This window comes from Bubalus bubalis, chromosome 8 (assembly GCF_019923935.1).
Source record: "Bubalus bubalis isolate 160015118507 breed Murrah chromosome 8, NDDB_SH_1, whole genome shotgun sequence".
Classification (NCBI taxonomy): domain Eukaryota; kingdom Metazoa; phylum Chordata; class Mammalia; order Artiodactyla; family Bovidae; genus Bubalus; species Bubalus bubalis.
The window spans coordinates 65,028,188-65,045,923 of NC_059164.1; the positions used below are offsets into that span (position 1 = coordinate 65,028,188).

Genomic DNA, 17,736 nt, shown 5'->3' on the forward strand with positions numbered 1-17,736 from the left:
GCTGGCCCAGAAGTAAATGTAGTGGGAGTCTTGACAAATGGGACAGTACCACACAGAAGAAAGAGCCCAATCTTTGAAGCCAGACAGAGCAAATTCAAATCCCAGCTTGGCCACAAACACACTGTGTGGGCTTGGGCAAGTTATTTCATCTTCAGGGCCCTTAGCATCCTCTAGAAAAGGAGGCTGTTATCTCTGCCTTGCAAAGGTATTGTTACGATTAGAAAAGCTGTATGTGAAGTCCAAGGGGAGTTCCTCAACCTCTTCTTCAGGCTCTGTATCCTGACACTAAAATTCTAGAAGTTAAAACTAAACAATTAACTAAGAAAGGCCCTTCTCTAGAATGGTCAGAGGATGGCAAAGGAAGAGCAGGAGTTGAGGTGGGTGTGCCCAGGGCCCCTGATGGGGACTGAGAGGGCTTCACACCTTATCTTGTCTGATGGGGACAAGATAAAGAGATAAGCCCAGAAGGGTGGTGAGAGAGAGTCTCGGCACACCGGCTCGGGTAGGCCTAGCTGCCACAGGCTAGCCCGGACCCTGTTTCCATGGCCTGGCCTGCACCCTCCCACTCATAGCAGCTTGCCCTCAGCCTGGGAGGTGCAGAGGCAGTTTGCATGGACTGAGGGCCTAGCTGTCACTCATAGCAGCCCACTGCACACTGGGATAAGAAAGCCTGCTCCAGCCACATTGACCTCACAACCTCCACAGGCCAAGTTGCCACTGTATCACCATCAGCAAAGCCCCCCTACAGAGGGAGGCAGGACCTGGGCATCTCTTAGAGCAGAGTGGGGGTGCCAGGACCTTCCCAGTCACCTCTGACCTGCCCATGTGGCCCAGTGCGATATCCAGGTTGGTTGTTGCTGGAGTCTCCCAGGCTCTGGCCAGTGCGATATCCAGGTTGGTGGTTGCTGGAGTCTCCCAGGCTCTGGCCCGCCATTATTGGGCACTAGGTTTCCCAATGTACTTGTCCCTATTTTGAGAAACTAGCCCTAAGAGTGTGTGTGTGTGTGTGTGTGTGTATGTGTGTGTGTGAGGGGCCTGCATCCAAATATCAGCTTGGCAAAGATCTGTCCTGAGACTCGGGCCTGTCTCTGAGGATCCTTATGCCTCCACTGAATGAGGGTATGCACACCTGCTGTGCCCCCAGTACCAGGGGGCCACATGTGGGATGGGATTTTGTGATCTGAAGAGGGCTGGATGGAGCCTTTCCAGCCTGCACTGACCTTGGGCTACACCAGGACAGGTGTAAAGGCAGGAGCAGACAGAGGGGTCCTTTTCTAGCTTCCTGTCCCTCTGAGGACAGAGGTCAGGCCACTCTGATCTCTTCTGCCCTGGGGATGCCCTGTAGTAGTCTGACAAAAACCAAGGGAAGATGCCCATCCTCACAGAATGTGGCTCATGCTTTCAGAGCAGAGGAACCCTTCACATACACACACACACACACACGCCCCCCCCCCCGCCCCACCCCCCCCCCACCCCTGCCAGGCCCTAAGGAACTGAGGGACTTTTCCCCTCTTACCTGCTGCACGTCACCTTTCCCCAGCCTGCCCTGCACCTGGCACTAACTTCACTCTGATGGGTGAGTCTATCTCCACCTCCACCCCCAGGGCTGAGCCCCCCAGGCAGAGCCCAGGCCCAGGGCAGGTGGGTCAGAAATGTGAGAAGGGCCAGAGGAAGTGTGGCCCAGGCAGTCCCTGGTGCTCCCTGGGCTCTGTTCTAAGGAAGGGGTCAGAGGGAACCCTCAAGCTGTCACACTTCAATCCTGCAGGAGCCTTGTGTCCCTCAGATGGAGCTCTGGTTGTGTCCACCCCGTGAGACCAGGGATCCTGGGGTGCAGTGGCTCCCCCTCAGACTGGGCCCAAGTTCTCAGACCCAGAGATCCCTTATGGGAACATGGTGCCCAAAGAAGAAAACCTTCATTCCAAGGAGTCTGGATGACCTATATTATGTTTATTTTCTTAACATATAATGAAATTCCAATTCCAAAGAGACATATATGCAAAGCAGACAGATGCAGGGTCCTGTGTGCAGCAGCCAGAACAGGACAAGATGGAGTGCCCCCCTCTCCCCTCCAAGAGTCCCCTCACCCTTCCTGGCACCTGGCCATTACCCAAGCAGAAATGCAGGATCTGGGTCTAAGAGGGTCCAGTCTCACAGTCCAGGGACATGGCCCTGGCTGCTAGGCCTGGCCAAATCATCATCTTGCTCCAGGTCCTGGGCCTGTTTCTTTCTCTGTTAAATGGACTAGAAGCGAAATGGAGGAGAGAGTGCATGGATGTCATGATGCGTTGTGACCATAAAGGGCCTCCTGGTCGTCCTGCTGCTTTCAGATCCCTATGTATTGTATCTCTCAGTGTTTGTGTGGCTGTGGGGCGTGGGGGGACCTACTCTGGCCATGGTGGAATTGTATGGAATGTGTAGATAGCTGCCCCCACTAACAGACTGTGCTCAGATTTATCCTTGGGCTGCAGCCATAGCTACTTCATTCGGTCAAGACCAATTCTCCCCTCCAAATAAATGAAGAGGGAAGCCTATGGCCTAGGAAGCCTGTGCAGGTCACCCAACTTCCCCCCAGTGCCTCCAACCAGAACCTCTGGAATAAGGGAGGAATCTGCTTCTCCTCCCACCTCGGGATCAGCTTGGGGCTCAGAACCCTCGCTGAGGGTCCAGCAAGGACATCTGTCTCCAGAGGCTGACCTTCAGATGGCCAAGGGTCTTTCAGTCAACACACCCCTACATAATGTTGACCTGTGTCTGCACTGGCAAGAGAAACTGAAGAACCAAATGACGACGAGGGTGATGCAGTGATAGGTGGAAAAGATAAACTACAACTCAGTGAAGGAACGTGGACATTCCTCCCCCTCCCTCAGATGATCTTCATTCTGCAACAGCAGACTGTCCACTCTCAGCCCTGCTCCCCTAGGAACGGGAACTTCCAACGGCTGGCTGACCTATTGCTCTTTGTTTTGGAATATGTGTGCCTATGTACATGTGTTCACATAGATGTGTAGGTTACAACTATATACTGGGCAAGTGGAAGAAGCAGCGCTGGGCCAGACTAGGTCTTCCAGAATGTGCAGTGTGTCTACACTTACAGAATCCTGGAGAGGGGTCTCGGGCCCACGTAGCTCTCCCTACCCCTGCCACTTTACAGATGGAGTCACTGAGTCCCCAAGACTGAGACGTTCCCAAGGTTGTACAGCACCTCCAGAGCTGGGGGAGCAGCCCTGGAAGCCAGCCAGGCTGCAAGGACAGGCTCTGACTGCCTCCTGACCCACCACTGCACTTGGTGGGGTCTCTTCCCCCTCAGAGCATCCCTGGGGCAAGTGCATGTTACAGGAAAGAGGGCCACGCCCGGAGGCACAAAGCAATCACCGAGGAGCCCCAGGCACCTGAGGCAGGTGAGCTGGTGAGCGATTTGGGGATGGAGGGGGCTTTCTGGCATACCTCCCATCACACTCTGAAAGGACAACTTAGCAAGGTGGGTCCCTCTCTTTCACCTCCTTTGTGACTTCAAGGGAATGGGTGATTGGAAAATCTTGGTCCTCAGGGATCCCCAAAGCCGAGAAAAGGAGAAAGAGAAAGAAGGTGATAGCAACGGTCCCAAATCAGGCTTGGCCACGCAGGCCCTGTGGATCTTCGGGAAGTGACTTTGGCCAGCTTGTCAGAGTGTCTATGATACAGATTTCAGCCCTCCCCTCCCTCTGCCCGCCCCTGCCCCCCACACCCCCCATGTGGATGCCCAGGCCTGGCCCCCTTATTTGGGCTTCATCTCCACCCTGGAGTTGATGTCGTCAGCATCCAGGTCATACTCCTCCACCTGACCGCTGGTCCACACCTTCACGCGGTCTGTGAGGTCACTGCTGCGTGGCGCCAAGATGAAGTCATAGATGAGCACTGCCAGGGCTGCTCCGATGAACGGCCCCACCCAGAAGATCTAGGAACAGACAGCAGACGTGCTCAGGGGGCATCTGATGGGACTTGCTTCCCATGAGAGCCCCGACCCACCCCCCACTGCACAGCTGCTCCCCAACCTGTGCCTGGGACAGAAAAGGCAGTGCTGAACCCCAGCATCTGCAGCCCTCCACCCCCTACAACTGGCCCAAGCCAGGACTTAGGTAGTGATTTTCTTCTTGCTTCTGTGCGACCCAACTCAGCATGCCGCATGCCTGGAATGATCAGACCATGGTCTGATCTGGAAGGGGAAGCTCCCTACACTGTCCTGTCTGAGGTGTGAACCCACCACTTCTGCATCTCAGGTCTCATCTTCCCGAGTTCCTCCCCTTGGCTATCTCTCAGGGCTTCTGTGATGGGAGATGATGTCACAGGGTGGGGGGTGGATCTACCATAAGGCACCAAAGTCTCCCTCCCACCTGCATGGGGCAGCCCTGCGACCCCTTACCCAGTGGTCCTGGAAATTGTGCGTGATCACCGAGGAGCCGAAGGACCGGGCAGGGTTAATACCGCAGCCGGTGTAGTCTATCTGTGGGAGGGAAGGGTCAGGGGGAACAGGAGAGGAGATGGAGAGAAAGAGACAGAGGGAGAGGGAGGGAGAGGGTGACATGGAGGAAGAAGACCAGAGGGGAAACAGGGCAGTGACCATGAGACCTGGAAGGATGGTCAGCCAGGCCCTGTGCCTCCCTCTCCAGGGCAGCTGGTCCCCCAACCCGTGGAATGAGCCCTGTCAGAGTCCCACCCCCTGCCCTCAACAGGACACCCTCAGCAGCCTGGCTCCACCCTCCCCACCAGCACTCCTACTTGGGAAATCCCTACCCCGCGCCCCCCCCACTCCCCCCCACTCCCGCCGCCACTCACCGCCAGCAGGTGTCCCAGGGCCACAGAGAAGCCAATGGCCAGGGGCCCGGAGCCCCCGAGGTCGCGGCGCCTCCGGTCGGTGGTGGCCAGCACGCACAGCACCAGCTGTAGAGTCCCGATGATTTCAATGCCCAGGCCCTGGCCCGAGTTCACGCCAGGGGCCAGCTGTAGGAGAGAGGGGCAGCAAGGCTCAGTGAGCAGAGTGGTGAGGGTGGAGTCCCAGGGCCCCCAGGCCCGGGCACCAAAGGCCAGACCCTCAGTGCCCTCAGAGCCCATTGCATCCACCACACTCAAGCACATACAGCCAGCAGTGCACATCAGGCCTTGGCCCCTCCCACACCTGTTGAGGAAGAACCAGCTTGTCCTAAACATGTGGGAGAATGTCCCACAGCATTCTCCCCAGAGGCCAGAGAGGCCTGGAGGCGGATGGTGCTTCTGCATCCACCTACCTCCAGATCAGGGTACCCTGGGGTACCAAGGCCATAGGTGACAGGCAAGCCCTAGACATGGGAAGAGATGATCAGGGACATTCAGGGACAGTCAAAGAAGAAGAGGAGAAAATGGGTGGGAGGGCCCAGCTGGAGACGTTTCTTCTTACCCTCACATCTTGAGCATTCCACCCCATCCCCTGCAAAGCTGGAAAGGGACTTCGGCAGTTAGCTGGCCGCAGATTCCCGTGTCCATCTCTCCCTTGAGCCTGTGTTCCTTGCAGCCCCCACCTCTGTCTCCTTCCCACCTCTGTCTGTCTCTCCCTTCTGCTGTCTCTCTCCCATTTCCTCTGGGCCCCACCCTCCCTATCTGCCCCCTCCTTCTCCCTCCTGGCCACACAGGCCCCGCCACCACCGTCTGGCTCCCACTTGCTCCTAGGCCACTTTTAGAAACATGACTCATGGAAAAAGAAGGGAATGGGAGCTGCCATGAGGTCACCAGAGCCCTCCCTCTGTAGCTGCAGCCAGGAGACCCCTCCCCAAGGAGCCCCTGCACCATCCCCCTATGTGGGGTTCGGTCCCAGGGGCCAAATATGCCCACACAGGGGACCTGGGCCACGTGGGCCAAGGCCCACTCACAAATATGCCTGGATGTGACCACAGAGGCTGCCTTCTCCCAGGCAGGGCTGGTGTGTCCAAATAAGATTGAACTTGAACCTTCTTCCTGAGCGGGGTGGAGGTGTCTCCAAGGCTACGGGGCATTTTGCAGAATCCTAGGTGGAGGGCACCCCTCCACCATTCAGAGGTTTTCACAGCCCCACCCTGAGGCCATCTTAAAAGAACAATTCTCTTCCCGCCTTTGTCTGCCACCCTGGATCACAGGGAAAATGACTCATATCCCCTCCCCTCCATTGCAGCCCAAGCTCTGCGCGCCTTTCCTGGCCGACCCCAGGGCTGCAGCCCCTCAGCTCAGCCAGCACTCTGGGAAGTACCCAGCTTTCTTTGCACCCCAGTGTGGGGCTGTAGAGGTGACCCTGAGTTCAGGTCCCTACTCTCCTACTTGCTGGCCCTATGACCATGGTCTTGCCCGTCTCTGGTCCTCAGTTTCACCACCTGTAAAGTAGATCTAATTTTTCCTTCACCATTCTCCAGAGAGGCCAGAGGTTCTAAGGCATGGGGTGGAGGGAGAGGGGCTGTCTTGGGGCATTTGGAAAGGGTTGCAGAGGCAGGTGGGCTCAGGATAGTTGTTGTGGCTTTGTTCTGGTTCTTTCTCTTATCCTCAGAACTAGGTGGGGCAGGCAGAACAGGAGGGGCTGTGCTGCTCAGGAGTGTGGACAATAGAGTGAGGCCCACCTGGAGCAGAGACAGGCTCCACGGAGGCCAGGCTGATGAGGCCAGGCAACTTGCACCAATGCCCATCATATTCACACCTGCCGCTGCCCTCCATGTCTGAGCGCTCGGGAAGCTCAGGGCTCCTCCTCCCACACGCCTCCACACGTTCTCCTTTGCTCTCCAGGGTTGGCCTAATTGCTAGCTGGCAGGAGTCCCGAAACCAGCCCTTCCACTCTGATTAATGGAATGATCGCTCTAAGTGGCTCCTGCCTCATACTCCTCATCCCCACCGCACTCATCACAGATGTGGTCTGGGCGAGCTCATCTCTCCCCGGGTTCTTAACCACATCTCAGCATCTCAGCTCCTGCTCTGCCCAAGGACATCACTTTCCACGCAAAGAGAGCAGACCAGGGGCCCTGGTGCCATGCCCAGTCCACAAGAAGTGATACCTGCCCTGGGGACTCTAAGATATACCTCATCCTAGCGGCCCAGAGCCCTTAGAATTTGACTGCCCAGAACCACATGGGTTAGTAAATTTCCTCTCCCTAAACCCATTACCATTTGTATGCAGGTCAGGAAGCAACAGTTAGAACTGGACATGGAACAGACTGGTTCCAAATAGGAAAAGGAGGACGTCAAGGCTGTATATTGTCACCCTGCTTATTTAACTTATATGCAGAGTACATCATGAGAAATGCTGGGCTGGAAGAAGCACAAGCTGGAATCAAGATTGCCAGGAGAAATATCAATAACCTCAGATATGCAGATGACACCACCCTTACGGCAGAAAGTGAAGAGGAACTAAAGAGACTCTTGAAGGCTGAAAGAGGAGAGTGAAAAAGTTGGCTTAAAACTCAACATTCAGAAAACGAAGATCATGGCATCTGGTCCCATCACTTCATGGGAAATAGATGGGGAAACAGTGGAAACAGTGTCAGACTTTATTTGTTTGGGCTCCAAAATCACTGCAGATGGTGAGTGCAGCCATGAAATTAAAAGACGCTTACTCCTTGGAAGAAAAGTTATGACCAACCTAGATAGCATATTGAAAAGCAGAGACATTACTTTGCCAACAAAGGTCCGTCTAGTCAAGGCTATGGTTTTTCCTGTGGTCATGTATGGATGTGAGAGTTGGACTGTGAAGAAAGCTGAGAGCCGAAGAATTGATGCTTTTGAACCGTGGTGTTGGAGAAGACTCTTGAGAGTCCCTTGGACTGCAAGGAAATCCAACCAGTCCATTCTGAAGGAGATCCAACCAGTCCATTCTGAAGGAGATCAGCCCTGGGTTTTCTTTGGAAGGAATAATGCTAAAGCTGAAACTCCAGTACTTCGGCCACCTCATGCGAAGAGTTGACTCATTGGAAAAGACTCTGATGCTGGGAGGGATTGGGGGCAGGAGGAGAAGGGGATGACAGAGGATGAGATGGCTGGATGGCATCACTGACTCGATGGACGTGAATTTGAGTAAACTCTGGGAGTTGGTGATGGACAGGGAGGCCTGGCGTGCTGTGATTCATGGGGTCGCAAAGAGTCGGAAACGACTGAGCGACTGAACTGAACTGAACTGAAACCCATTACCACCGCTGCCATTAGCAAGAAGCCTCCCCTGATTGCTTCTACGATCTCCTCTCTTTGAACTGCCTAAGAAGTTGTGCTACTTACATCTGAAAAAAAAAAAAAAAATCATTGATCATTCCAAATTGAAATGATAATTTAAGGTCTGCTGAAATTTGACGTCCAGAAAACAGCAAGCGAAAATTCAGACCCTATGTTCCGATTTTGTTACTATTGTTATTTCATCTCTTTAAGTCGTTTCTTACTCTTTAAGACCCCATGGATAACCCGCCAGGCTCCTTCTGTCCATGGGATTCTCCAGGCAAGGATACTGGAGCTGGTTGCCATTTCCTTCTCCAGGGGATCTTCCCAGACCAGGGATCGAACCAGCATCCCCTGTTTGACAAGCAGATTCTTTACTGCTGAGCCACCTGAGAAGCCCATGTTTCTGTTTACAACCTACCGATTTTGACACAATTGCATAAATAGGGCTAATCCCAGTTGTGGTTACTTGTTATTGAAAAAAAGTTTGTACATCCCCAGAGCCTTTTGCCCAGCCCGGGTCTTATATTTCACTAATTAAGGCCAAAACAAAACAAAACCAAAAAAAAGTAACAATTTTCTGAACACAAGTATAAATAAGAGAAAAGCCACACATTTAATCTTAAGCATCAGAGAGATGTAAACTCTCCAGTTTTGTATCAAACCCACTGAAGCCCACTCTCAGGGGCCAATTCAGATTCCTCCATCAATTCCAATTCAGCATCAAGAAGTTTTCTCAGGTCCCTGGCTGGAATTAACTTCTGCTTTCACTCATCAAGCCCTCACTGAACAGCCTGCAAATCTTGCAGAGAAATAACCTTTTTGCCTCTTATCGGGTGCCTCAGAACCCCTGGCCTGGGAGCTCAGTGGGGCAGAATGTGGACATCTTCTCATCTCCCTGCCCAGACCTCGATGGGACACTTACTGTGTGGAGACAGGAGGGGCAGACAAGGACATTTCTTGGAGGCCCAGTGGTTAGGACTCTGCACTTTTCACTGCTGAGGGCCTGGGTTCGATTCCTGGTCAGGGAAGTAAGATCCCACAAGCTGTTCGGTGTGTCCCCTCTCCCCCAAAAGAAGTGGCAGATTATGTTAATTTTCTTGCATTTCTACCCACTCTAGAGGGAAGTTCTCTGGAGTCAGGGCTGGTTCATTTGCTTTCTAGCTGGGAGACTGCAGGCCAGTATTAGTCTCTACAGACCTTGCAGGACAGCATGCTCAAGACTCTGTGAGATTACAGACGGTGAGGTCAAGGCCTGGGAAGGAGATGGTAATGCCAGAATTCTTGCCCCAGAGTCTATGCTGCCTACGCTCACAGTCAAAGGTGCTGGCTGCCTATGCACGTGGCTGAAGGTCCTGTCTGTTGCCACCTTAGACTGAGGAGCTGGCAGAAGATGTTCTGTAGCTGCCAGGGTGCCCCAGGCCCCAGGGTGGCACAGAGCCGACCTCTCCAGGCAATGAACTTCAAACCCTCCTCTCCCTGCTGCCCATAAGCAGACTGACCAAAGTGACTCCTGCCCAAGACCCCAGCATGACCTGAGCATCCTGGGGTCCCACCTTTCCTGAACCAGGCCTGGCGGGGCTCTGGGCATCCATTAAAGAACAAGACATCAAGGACCACCCCACCCACCCACCGCCTGCGGGACTCAGTATCCCAGTGAGGGGGATCTCACTGAGCCCCTCCCCAAGTATCACCCTTCCATCGGTGATTTTTCAAGCGCATATGTGCCTCTGGGTATCCACGGCTTTGTGTGTCTCTCTGCATTGCTCTCTGCAGAGTCTCTGGGTGACCACATATGTCCAGATGTGACTCTTTTCTTTTTCCTTAGACATTAAGAGGTTTATTAGACACTAAGTAAGTGAAAAGTCTGTCCAACAGTTATAAAAGTTCTCAACCTGTACGCACTAAAGAATACAAACTAAAAATAGATGACACAAAAGTTGACAGAATTACAAAAAGAAAATGATCGATCCACTACCAGAGTGAAGGGGTTTACAACCTCCCTTAGAAACCGATGGAGGGAAGTGTCAATAACATAAACAGCAAGAACAGGGAACCCCATACACCCTGCACTTCCAAATTCAAGAATACACCCTCTTTTTCAGCCCACGGGGGACACTCGAACTAGTCACATATTAACCCTATTAGGCGGGAAGCCGTCTCTTGCAGAGGTGGGCTCTGGGGCAGGGTGGGGGGAGGGCACTCTGTGTGGCCTCGTGGGTCTGTGTTGTGTGTCTAGTGGTATTTCTGCGTTGTCACCCTGTCCCCGTGTGCTGTGCTCCCACGTACAGGTCCACTGCTGGCTGGGGATGGGGGAGGAGAAGGGATGGAAGCACCCTTGAGCAAGAGAGAAAGAAGGAGGTCTCAAGGCGCCCTTTATTTGCTCTCAGAAGCCATTTCATCTTCCTGACAAGGAACAATACACAAAGCAAGGGCTTCCTCCTTCCCTCCCTCCTTCTTTCCTCACTTGGGGGCAGCCCCCGCCTTCCCGCTCGGGAAAGGAAGAGGTGCTATTGAGGGGCCCCCCTCCACCCTCCTAGGGTCCCAGGGCTAGAGGGGGACCACCCAGGCTTAAAAAGGTGCTTCCCGCCCACCCGTGTGTGTGTGTGCGTGCCCGTGTGCATCATATCGTTGTGACTGTGCATACACACATGGGTGCCAGTGCAGCGTAAGTATGTGCAATTTGCAGAGATTTTCAAGGGTTGTAGGCAGGCAGCTGGGGTCACAGTCCTGCTCCACCATCACCTGCTACACAATCTTGAGTGACTCCACCCATCTGTGAGCCGTGGTTTCCTTATCAGTAAAATAGAGGCCTCAGCCCAGATTATAGCCCCAAACTGTCTCTAAGATTCCTTCCTGCCTGACATGGACCCCTTCCCCCATGACCTGCAGTCACCCTCCAGGCTAGGGTCCTGAGTGCAGGATTCCTACCTGGCTGCGTGAATGGCCGGTCTCCGTACAGCACAGAGCCTGTCATAGGGCCTCCCGCCCACCTGGAATGTTAGATGGCCCCCACCACTGCCCCCCCACAAGAGCCACATGCCCCAGGGCCATGGCTGCCCAACACACCCTACCTGCACAGCCCTGGTGACCAGGAACTTACTGATTTGGAAGCTGTCCCTCCCCAATTTAAAATAGTAAGTTCTTTCTTTACCCTGAGCAGACACCAGCCCCAGGTTGTCCTGATGGTGGGGTTTCGGGCACTGAAAGGACGTGCTCATGGGGATGGGCATTTTCCCACCTTTTCTACCAGCTTGTGAGTTGTTTTCAGCCTCAGGGTGTACTCGTCCACTGGCCCGCAGCTCCTCGGTTGTGTGAAGAGAGCCCCTCACTCACCCCCGGGGAACCACCTGGGTTAAGGAGCCCCTCTGAACCCAGACAGAGGGTCTGGCTAAGGGAATTTTCCTGCCCTTATCTGCAGCTGTGTGGGCTCTGCCCACACAGGGCTCAGATACATCTGTTCTTCCAGAGGGCAGGGACCATGCCCCCAGGGGGGCTCTGCCAGCAAGAATCAAGGGCTCCCTGTGCCTCCAGGAAAGCTTGCCCAAGCCAGTCTTCAAGGTGCAGGCAGGGGGCATGTCTGAGGTGCTTGGGGAAAGCCCTCGGTGGGTAAGGCTAAAGGCACCCTGCTGGGTGGGGCCCTAGAGAAAGTGGGGAACACCATGTGGGCCTGAGGTCAGGTTAGGGGAGACTGCATGGGATTGGCCTGCAGTGAGCTAATGCAGTGAGGGAAGGCTGTGACCTGGGTTGGGGAGAACAATGGAACAAGGTGAATCCCCTCAGACTGAGGGACCCTGGTGGGCCGTATCCCCTCTCAGGGCATAGTCTCTTCAGAGGAGGATTCCCAGAGCAAGCCCTGGTTAGGGGCCAGTGTCGGAATGGACGATATGGGGCTGGCAGGCGCGGCTCCAAGGGCTCTAATGGGGGAAACTGCCTCAGAATTTTCCATGGTGAGGCAAGTCTCCACCGCAAAGCTTCTGCCTCTCTCTGCGCCTTCCCCCTCATTGGGCTCTGGCTGGAAACAGTAATTACACGTCCCATCTGTGGCACCACCACCCAGCCCCCAGCCCACTCCCTGGACAGGGCCATCGGAAAACTGGCTTCCCTTTCCCCAGTCCACCCTCAACTCCGGGGGAGGCGGAGGGCCCTCAACACTGGAAGAACTGGTGGCATGGGGAAGAGGGGTTAGGGAGTCGGGGGCACTCTCATTCTGTGGTTGGGGAAACTGAGGCTCAGGAAACTGGGGAAGCAGAAAGTTTGGGGCTAAAGTCAGGTGCAAGATGCAACAAGTAGAAGAGGTTCTCCAGGCAGTCAGGCTCAGCATCAACGGTGTTGAGAAAAGACCCCGGAAAAGGGAGGTTTGCACTCTGCTTGAGCTCCCAAAGGGGCTGAATTCACAGGCTCTGGGACGCAGGCAGACACTGACCTGAACCCTGAACTCTCATTGTTCTCTAGAGCCCCAGTCTCCCACCAGGACCCACCCCCTACCCAACCCCACATCAGCCACACCCTGTGATTCTCAGGCCATGACCTCCTCTGCTGGAAACCCCTTCCCTCCACCCTGGAATCTCTACTTTTAGGCTCCCGGGACACCTCCTCCCTGAAGGCCTCCTGGCCCTCATCGCAGCTCGAGGTCAGAAGTTCCCAGGTGCCCTGACACGTCTTATCACACCTGCCTCCTGCCCCCTATCATTGACAGATGTGCAGCGGCCTTATCTTGCTCGGGACCATGGACTCCTCAGAGCAGGGAGCGGCCTGACTCAGCCCCGAATTTAGTCTGCAGTAGTGAAAGTCATGTTTACAGTGAACATGGGTGAGCAAGCAAGAGAGGGGAAGAGCGAACAGAGCCAGTGAGTGGTCAGAATTTCAAGGTTCAAGAGCATCTTCCACTTCCCAGCGCCCAGCCACGCCTTGCAATATACCCATTCCACAGATGGGACCTGGGACCACACAGATGAGGTGGCTTGCCTGAAATCACACTGTATTAGTAGCTGAACTAGGGCAGGGCAGGCCAGGCACCAGCCACTGCCTCTGTCTTTCACTCTAGAAATAAACTCAGGGTCTGGCTTTGAGAACCAGCTAGGATGTGGCAGGATGGAGAGAGGTCCACGGTTGCTCCAGGGCATATCCTGAGCCCTGACTCAGTGAGGAGAAAGTTTTCGCCAACATATCCCCATGGGACACCCCCTGACTCACTCCAACCACTTCCTGCCACTTCTTTTCCCTATTTTCCTTGAAAATCTCCATGCCAACGACTGGTTTGGGTTTGGAGAGGCCCGGGACTCAAGGGGCTAGGGGAAACCTCTCCCAGAGCCTGGAGGAAAGAGCATGTCACCTGCTGTGTAGACTGGTCTCCGCCCTTCTTGAGGCATTGAGGCCACCTCCCAGGTCCCTTTAGATCCCAAGCTCAGTGTTCTGAACCCTTTCTGAGTTCTTCAGCCCAAGACACGTGTTTCTGGACCCTAAACTTCCATGGTGGGGCCAGGGCAGTCCCTGGGCTCCCACCACAATGTTCGCTGCCCTTATGTTCAGCCTGGCACTTCTTGGGCTCCTCTTAGCCAGCCCCTCCTGCGAAGAGAGATAAACTCAAGTCCACAAAGTGAGCTTGCTGGTAGTATGGGTGTGACCAAGAGATATCAAAGAGACCTAGGTCCCCTCTTGGAGACTTAAGGGCTCTCAGCTCCAAGAAAGTCAGCAAGTAAGCAGCCAGGCCTTGAACTCAACTTGTCTGCTTCCCTGCTCAGGGTTGGGTTCCCTTTTCTCCCTCTCTTGCAACCCACCCAGCTCAGGTATTGGGGAGACTGGAAAAATGGAGGCTGGCAAGGGAAAAAGACACTGAATCAGGGTGTGGCCAGATCAAGATTGCACAGGGATGCTTGCCCTCCTCAAGCCTGCCTGGGATGCCTGTGTGAGAGAACAGAGTCACCAGCAGATGCCTGGCCTGACTCACCCTTGAGAAGGAAGGTCAAGAGGGGGCCAGAAGGCCTGGGGTGACTCTATTCCTCCCCAGGAAGGATCCTTCCCCTTGCCCATCATACCCAGCTGAGCCCCGAGGTGATCCTGACACTACTCCGTGGGCACGCCCTGAGGTCGCCCAGCTCTGCCCCCACTAGAGACAGAGCTGGAGGACCTTACACCCACGGAGACCACATCTTCCTTGACTAAAGTTTAAACTCCAGCCAGAAGGGCTAACCTTCAGTCCTGGACTGGGTGAGGTGTCACGGTGACACAAGGAGTGCTAATCCCTGCTTGGCAGGGTCATGCCAACTGCCCTCTGCACGGACCTTCGCAGCTGAATCTGGACTTTGGCTGGGAAGCGGGAGGACGGTTGCTTGTCTAATCACCCGCCACTCTCTGTGGAGCCTCTGGCTGCCTCCCTCACTGTCCCCACACCCGCCTGCCCTGCCCAGGTCCCGCCAGCCCAGATCTGATCTGATTCCTTCTCTCTCCCTCCCTGTGAAAACACCTCCTCGGGCACTCTGAGACCTCCTCCAAGCCTTCCTCGGCCTCTCAGGCCAAATTTTCCCCCTGCTGTGGCCCAAGCCAGGTCTGAGTTTGCACTTGGCTGAGGGTCTGGAAAAGCCCAGGTCGGCGACAGCAGGCAGCTGCCTGCCAACGGCCAATTAGCTGTGCTAAGCGGCCCGGGAGGAATTCTTTTCCACAGCTTCCACCCAGTCGCCCACATCTGCTTATCATGAGTGCCCCCAGGTCAGGCCTGAGCAGTGGGCACACACAGGTATGCACTCACTTCCAGACACACTCACACCGCAGCACTGACACGCTCACAGATACACTTTCAGAAGTAACACAGCCAGCTTTCACAGGTTCGGAGACCCATGCCGGCATCCACGTGTGCACACACTGCTCACAGACACAAATACACGCGCCACACCTCTCTGCGTCCGGTGATAGACAGCGGACCCAGAGATGGAAGATGTCCATCTCCATCAGAGTGGAGGCGAGATGTCCCTGCTCCGGCCCCCACCCTTTGCTGCAAAGGTGGAAAGGAAAGTCACCTGCAGGCTGTCCTGAAACTGTTTTCACCTCCCGTCTTTGTCCCATTCCCGGAGCCAGCAGAGCAAGAGGAGCTTTTTCTTTGAAGGCAGTTTGTTTGAGGACCTGTGTGAAGGTGGGGCTGCCTGGATGCTCGAGGAGCCCCCCTGGGAGAGTTTCGCTCACACAGGACTGTGTGACCAGCTGCAGACATGCGGGACATGTGGTCCAGGGAGACTGGGGGCAGCAGGCAAAGTGTAAGAGGGTCCAGGTTGCATGGGGGGAAGGAGCCGCTGCCCAGATGGGGCTGAGGGGAGGGAGGGGAAGAAACTGCAGCCCCGGGGTGAGGATCTGCTGGCCCCACTGTTAGCTGACTCCAGAGCTTATTCCCCACAATAGAGACCTGCAGGGGACATTGGCAAGACCATTATGCTCTGGGTCTCAGCTTCCCACAGTGCCTGGCAGAAAACAGGCTCTGGACGGGGGGCATAGCTGAGTTCCAGGTACAGCTCTGCTTGACCTCCAGCAACCTCTCATCCTCTCTGTTCCTCAGTGTCCCCGTCTGCACAATGGGTGGAGGATGAGACAGACCCATCTCAGCACCATTCTAGAGCCCCCAGAGCCTGGGGCCACCCCACTCACCGCATTGAGGCCAAGCGAGTTGTCAGGCAGAGAGGAGGTGATGCCCGAGAGGATGGCAGTGGCAACGATGGCCCCCACGCACTGGGCAATGATGTACATGATGGCCCGGAGGACACTGATCTGGCAGCTGAGCAGGAGCCCCAGTGTGACGGCTGGGTTGAGGTGGGCACCGCTGATGTGGCCCACGCTCTGGGCCAGCGTGGCGATGCTCAACCCAAAGGCCAGTGACACCTTCACGTTATCCTGGACTGCACCTGTCGTCTGGTTGCTCTTTATTGGGTAGTGGAAGCCCAGGGCTGAACCGATGCTGATGAAGATGAAGAGGATCATGGCCAGGAACTCGGCCACCACCGCCCTCCAAAAGAGCTTCTTCTTGAACTCGCTGGCCATGCTGGCAGGGGGCTTGGCTTGAGACCGCTGCCTGGTGCTCGCCTCCCTCTGAGAACTGAGCCACAGCCCGGGCTGGGCCTATTTATAGGGCCCCGGGGGGAGGAGAAGGGGGGAGCACAAAGGGAGGAAGGCCTCTCCTTGCTCCTGGCCCGCCCCACACCACACAGGCCTCCTCTCAGCGATGGATGCAGACACAGCTCTGCTGTCGGACTGCCAACTTTTTTTCCCTTCCTCCTCTCTCCCCTCCCTCCCTCTCTCCCTCCGCCCTCAGCCCTGCCCAGCCCGAGGAGGCAGGCAGGAGGCAGCCACTGCTCTAATAGGCTTTGAGAAATTCCTCCAAGTTGGCCCCACTCAGGGGGCCAGAGAAATCCAGGTGTCCCCGCCCTGTGTGCAAAGCTCAGGGGGTGCCGGAGGGCAAAACCAGGCCTCCGGATGGACAGGGCGGGGTGAGGGGCAGGGATCAGCAGGTGGACGTTGCCCTCCAGGAGGCGGGCACCGTGACCCTGCTGGCCTGGCATCCCCATCCCACTCCAGAGTGACGTTAGCCTGGAGCCCACAGGTCCTGGGGTTGCTAGGGGCTATCTGCGCCTCCTGCACCTGGTTCAGACCTGGCCACTGGATGTCACTGTAGGAATAGCCCAGGGCCCCCAGCCCCACCAGCCAGATCTCAGCTGATGGAGACACGGCAACACCAGAGGGTACAGAGAGCTTGTCTGTGACCACCCCCGACACTCTGTTCAAGGGCAGGCCTGAGATAGGTGAGGATATGGAAGGCCCCCACTCTGGGAGCCCTCAAACTTCTGGGGCAATTTGAGCAAATGATCTCGGGGCAGGAGCGGGGAAATGAAGGCAGGTGAGGATATTCGTCTCAAAGACTGTCAAGCTGGCGGACCCTAGGGGAGACAGAAGGAATGGCAGACTAACCTGGAGACGGGAGGCCTGTGGTTGGCAGTGGGGAGGAGGGAGCATGAAAGTGAGGGATGGAAAGACCCAGAGAAAAGGAAGAGGAAAAGGAGATAGACAGAGAGGAAGAGAGACAGAGAGAGAAGGATGGACAGAGAAGCAGAATCAGCAAAAATGGAAGTGAAAGGGGTAGATCCCCAGGCAGAGACAGGGAGGCTGGTCTGGCTGAGTAAGAGAGACAGAGAGGGCGTGCAGGGTGAAGACACAAGCTGGAAAGAGGGGAGAAAGGACTGGACCCAGAGGCAGGAGTCTGAAAGAGAAAGATGAGCGAGCAGGAGGAGTTGGGGGAGGGATCAGACAGTGTCCCCAGCAGGGGAGGGGCAGGGACTGCTCTGCAGACCATCCACACCCCTACCCCGCCCCGTAGTCCAGCCTCTACTCTGTGCGTCCCCAAACCAGACGCCCGGAGGCAGCCAAGGAAATGAGAAGAAACTGGATCCCTGGGCCAGGAGCCCAGTGAGGAGCCACCAGCCTGCTACGCATTATCCTGTGAGAAGAGGAGCCAGGTGGGACCCTAGGTGAGGTTGACCCAGGAGGGAGGGGTCTTCCTAGCCCTCTCCTACCTGCCTCACCACAGCC

General features: G+C 55.5%; 1 protein-coding gene across 1 annotated transcript; it reads right to left on the reverse strand.

Annotated features, from left to right (window-relative positions):
• Positions 1 to 1,926: 1,926 nt before the first annotated feature.
• Positions 1,927 to 16,379, reverse strand: AQP1 (aquaporin 1 (Colton blood group)). The gene is made up of 4 exons (XM_006042586.4): positions 15,805 to 16,379; positions 4,813 to 4,977; positions 4,400 to 4,480; positions 1,927 to 3,934 (listed from the first exon to the last, which is right to left on the reverse strand). The coding sequence occupies exons 1-4, from the start codon at positions 16,192 to 16,194 to the stop codon at positions 3,755 to 3,757; spliced, it is 816 nt and encodes a 271-aa protein (XP_006042648.1). The 5' UTR covers positions 16,195 to 16,379; the 3' UTR covers positions 1,927 to 3,754.
• Between the last annotated feature and the right edge of the window lie 1,357 nt (positions 16,380 to 17,736).

What these genes read in the sequence shown, in the direction of transcription:
- AQP1 (XM_006042586.4), bottom strand. Translation starts at nt 16,194, where the DNA reads ATGGCCAGCGAGTTCAAGAAGAAGCTCTTTTGGAGGGCGGTGGTGGCC. An exon ending in ACTCGCTTGGCCTCAATGCG is followed by an intron (nt 4,978 to 15,804) that starts GTGAGTGGGGTG and finishes TCTCTCCTACAG; the next exon opens with CTGGCCCCTGGCGTGAACTC. An exon ending in CCCTGGGACACCTGCTGGCG is followed by an intron (nt 4,481 to 4,812) that starts GTGAGTGGCGGC and finishes TCCCTCCCACAG; the next exon opens with ATAGACTACACCGGCTGCGG.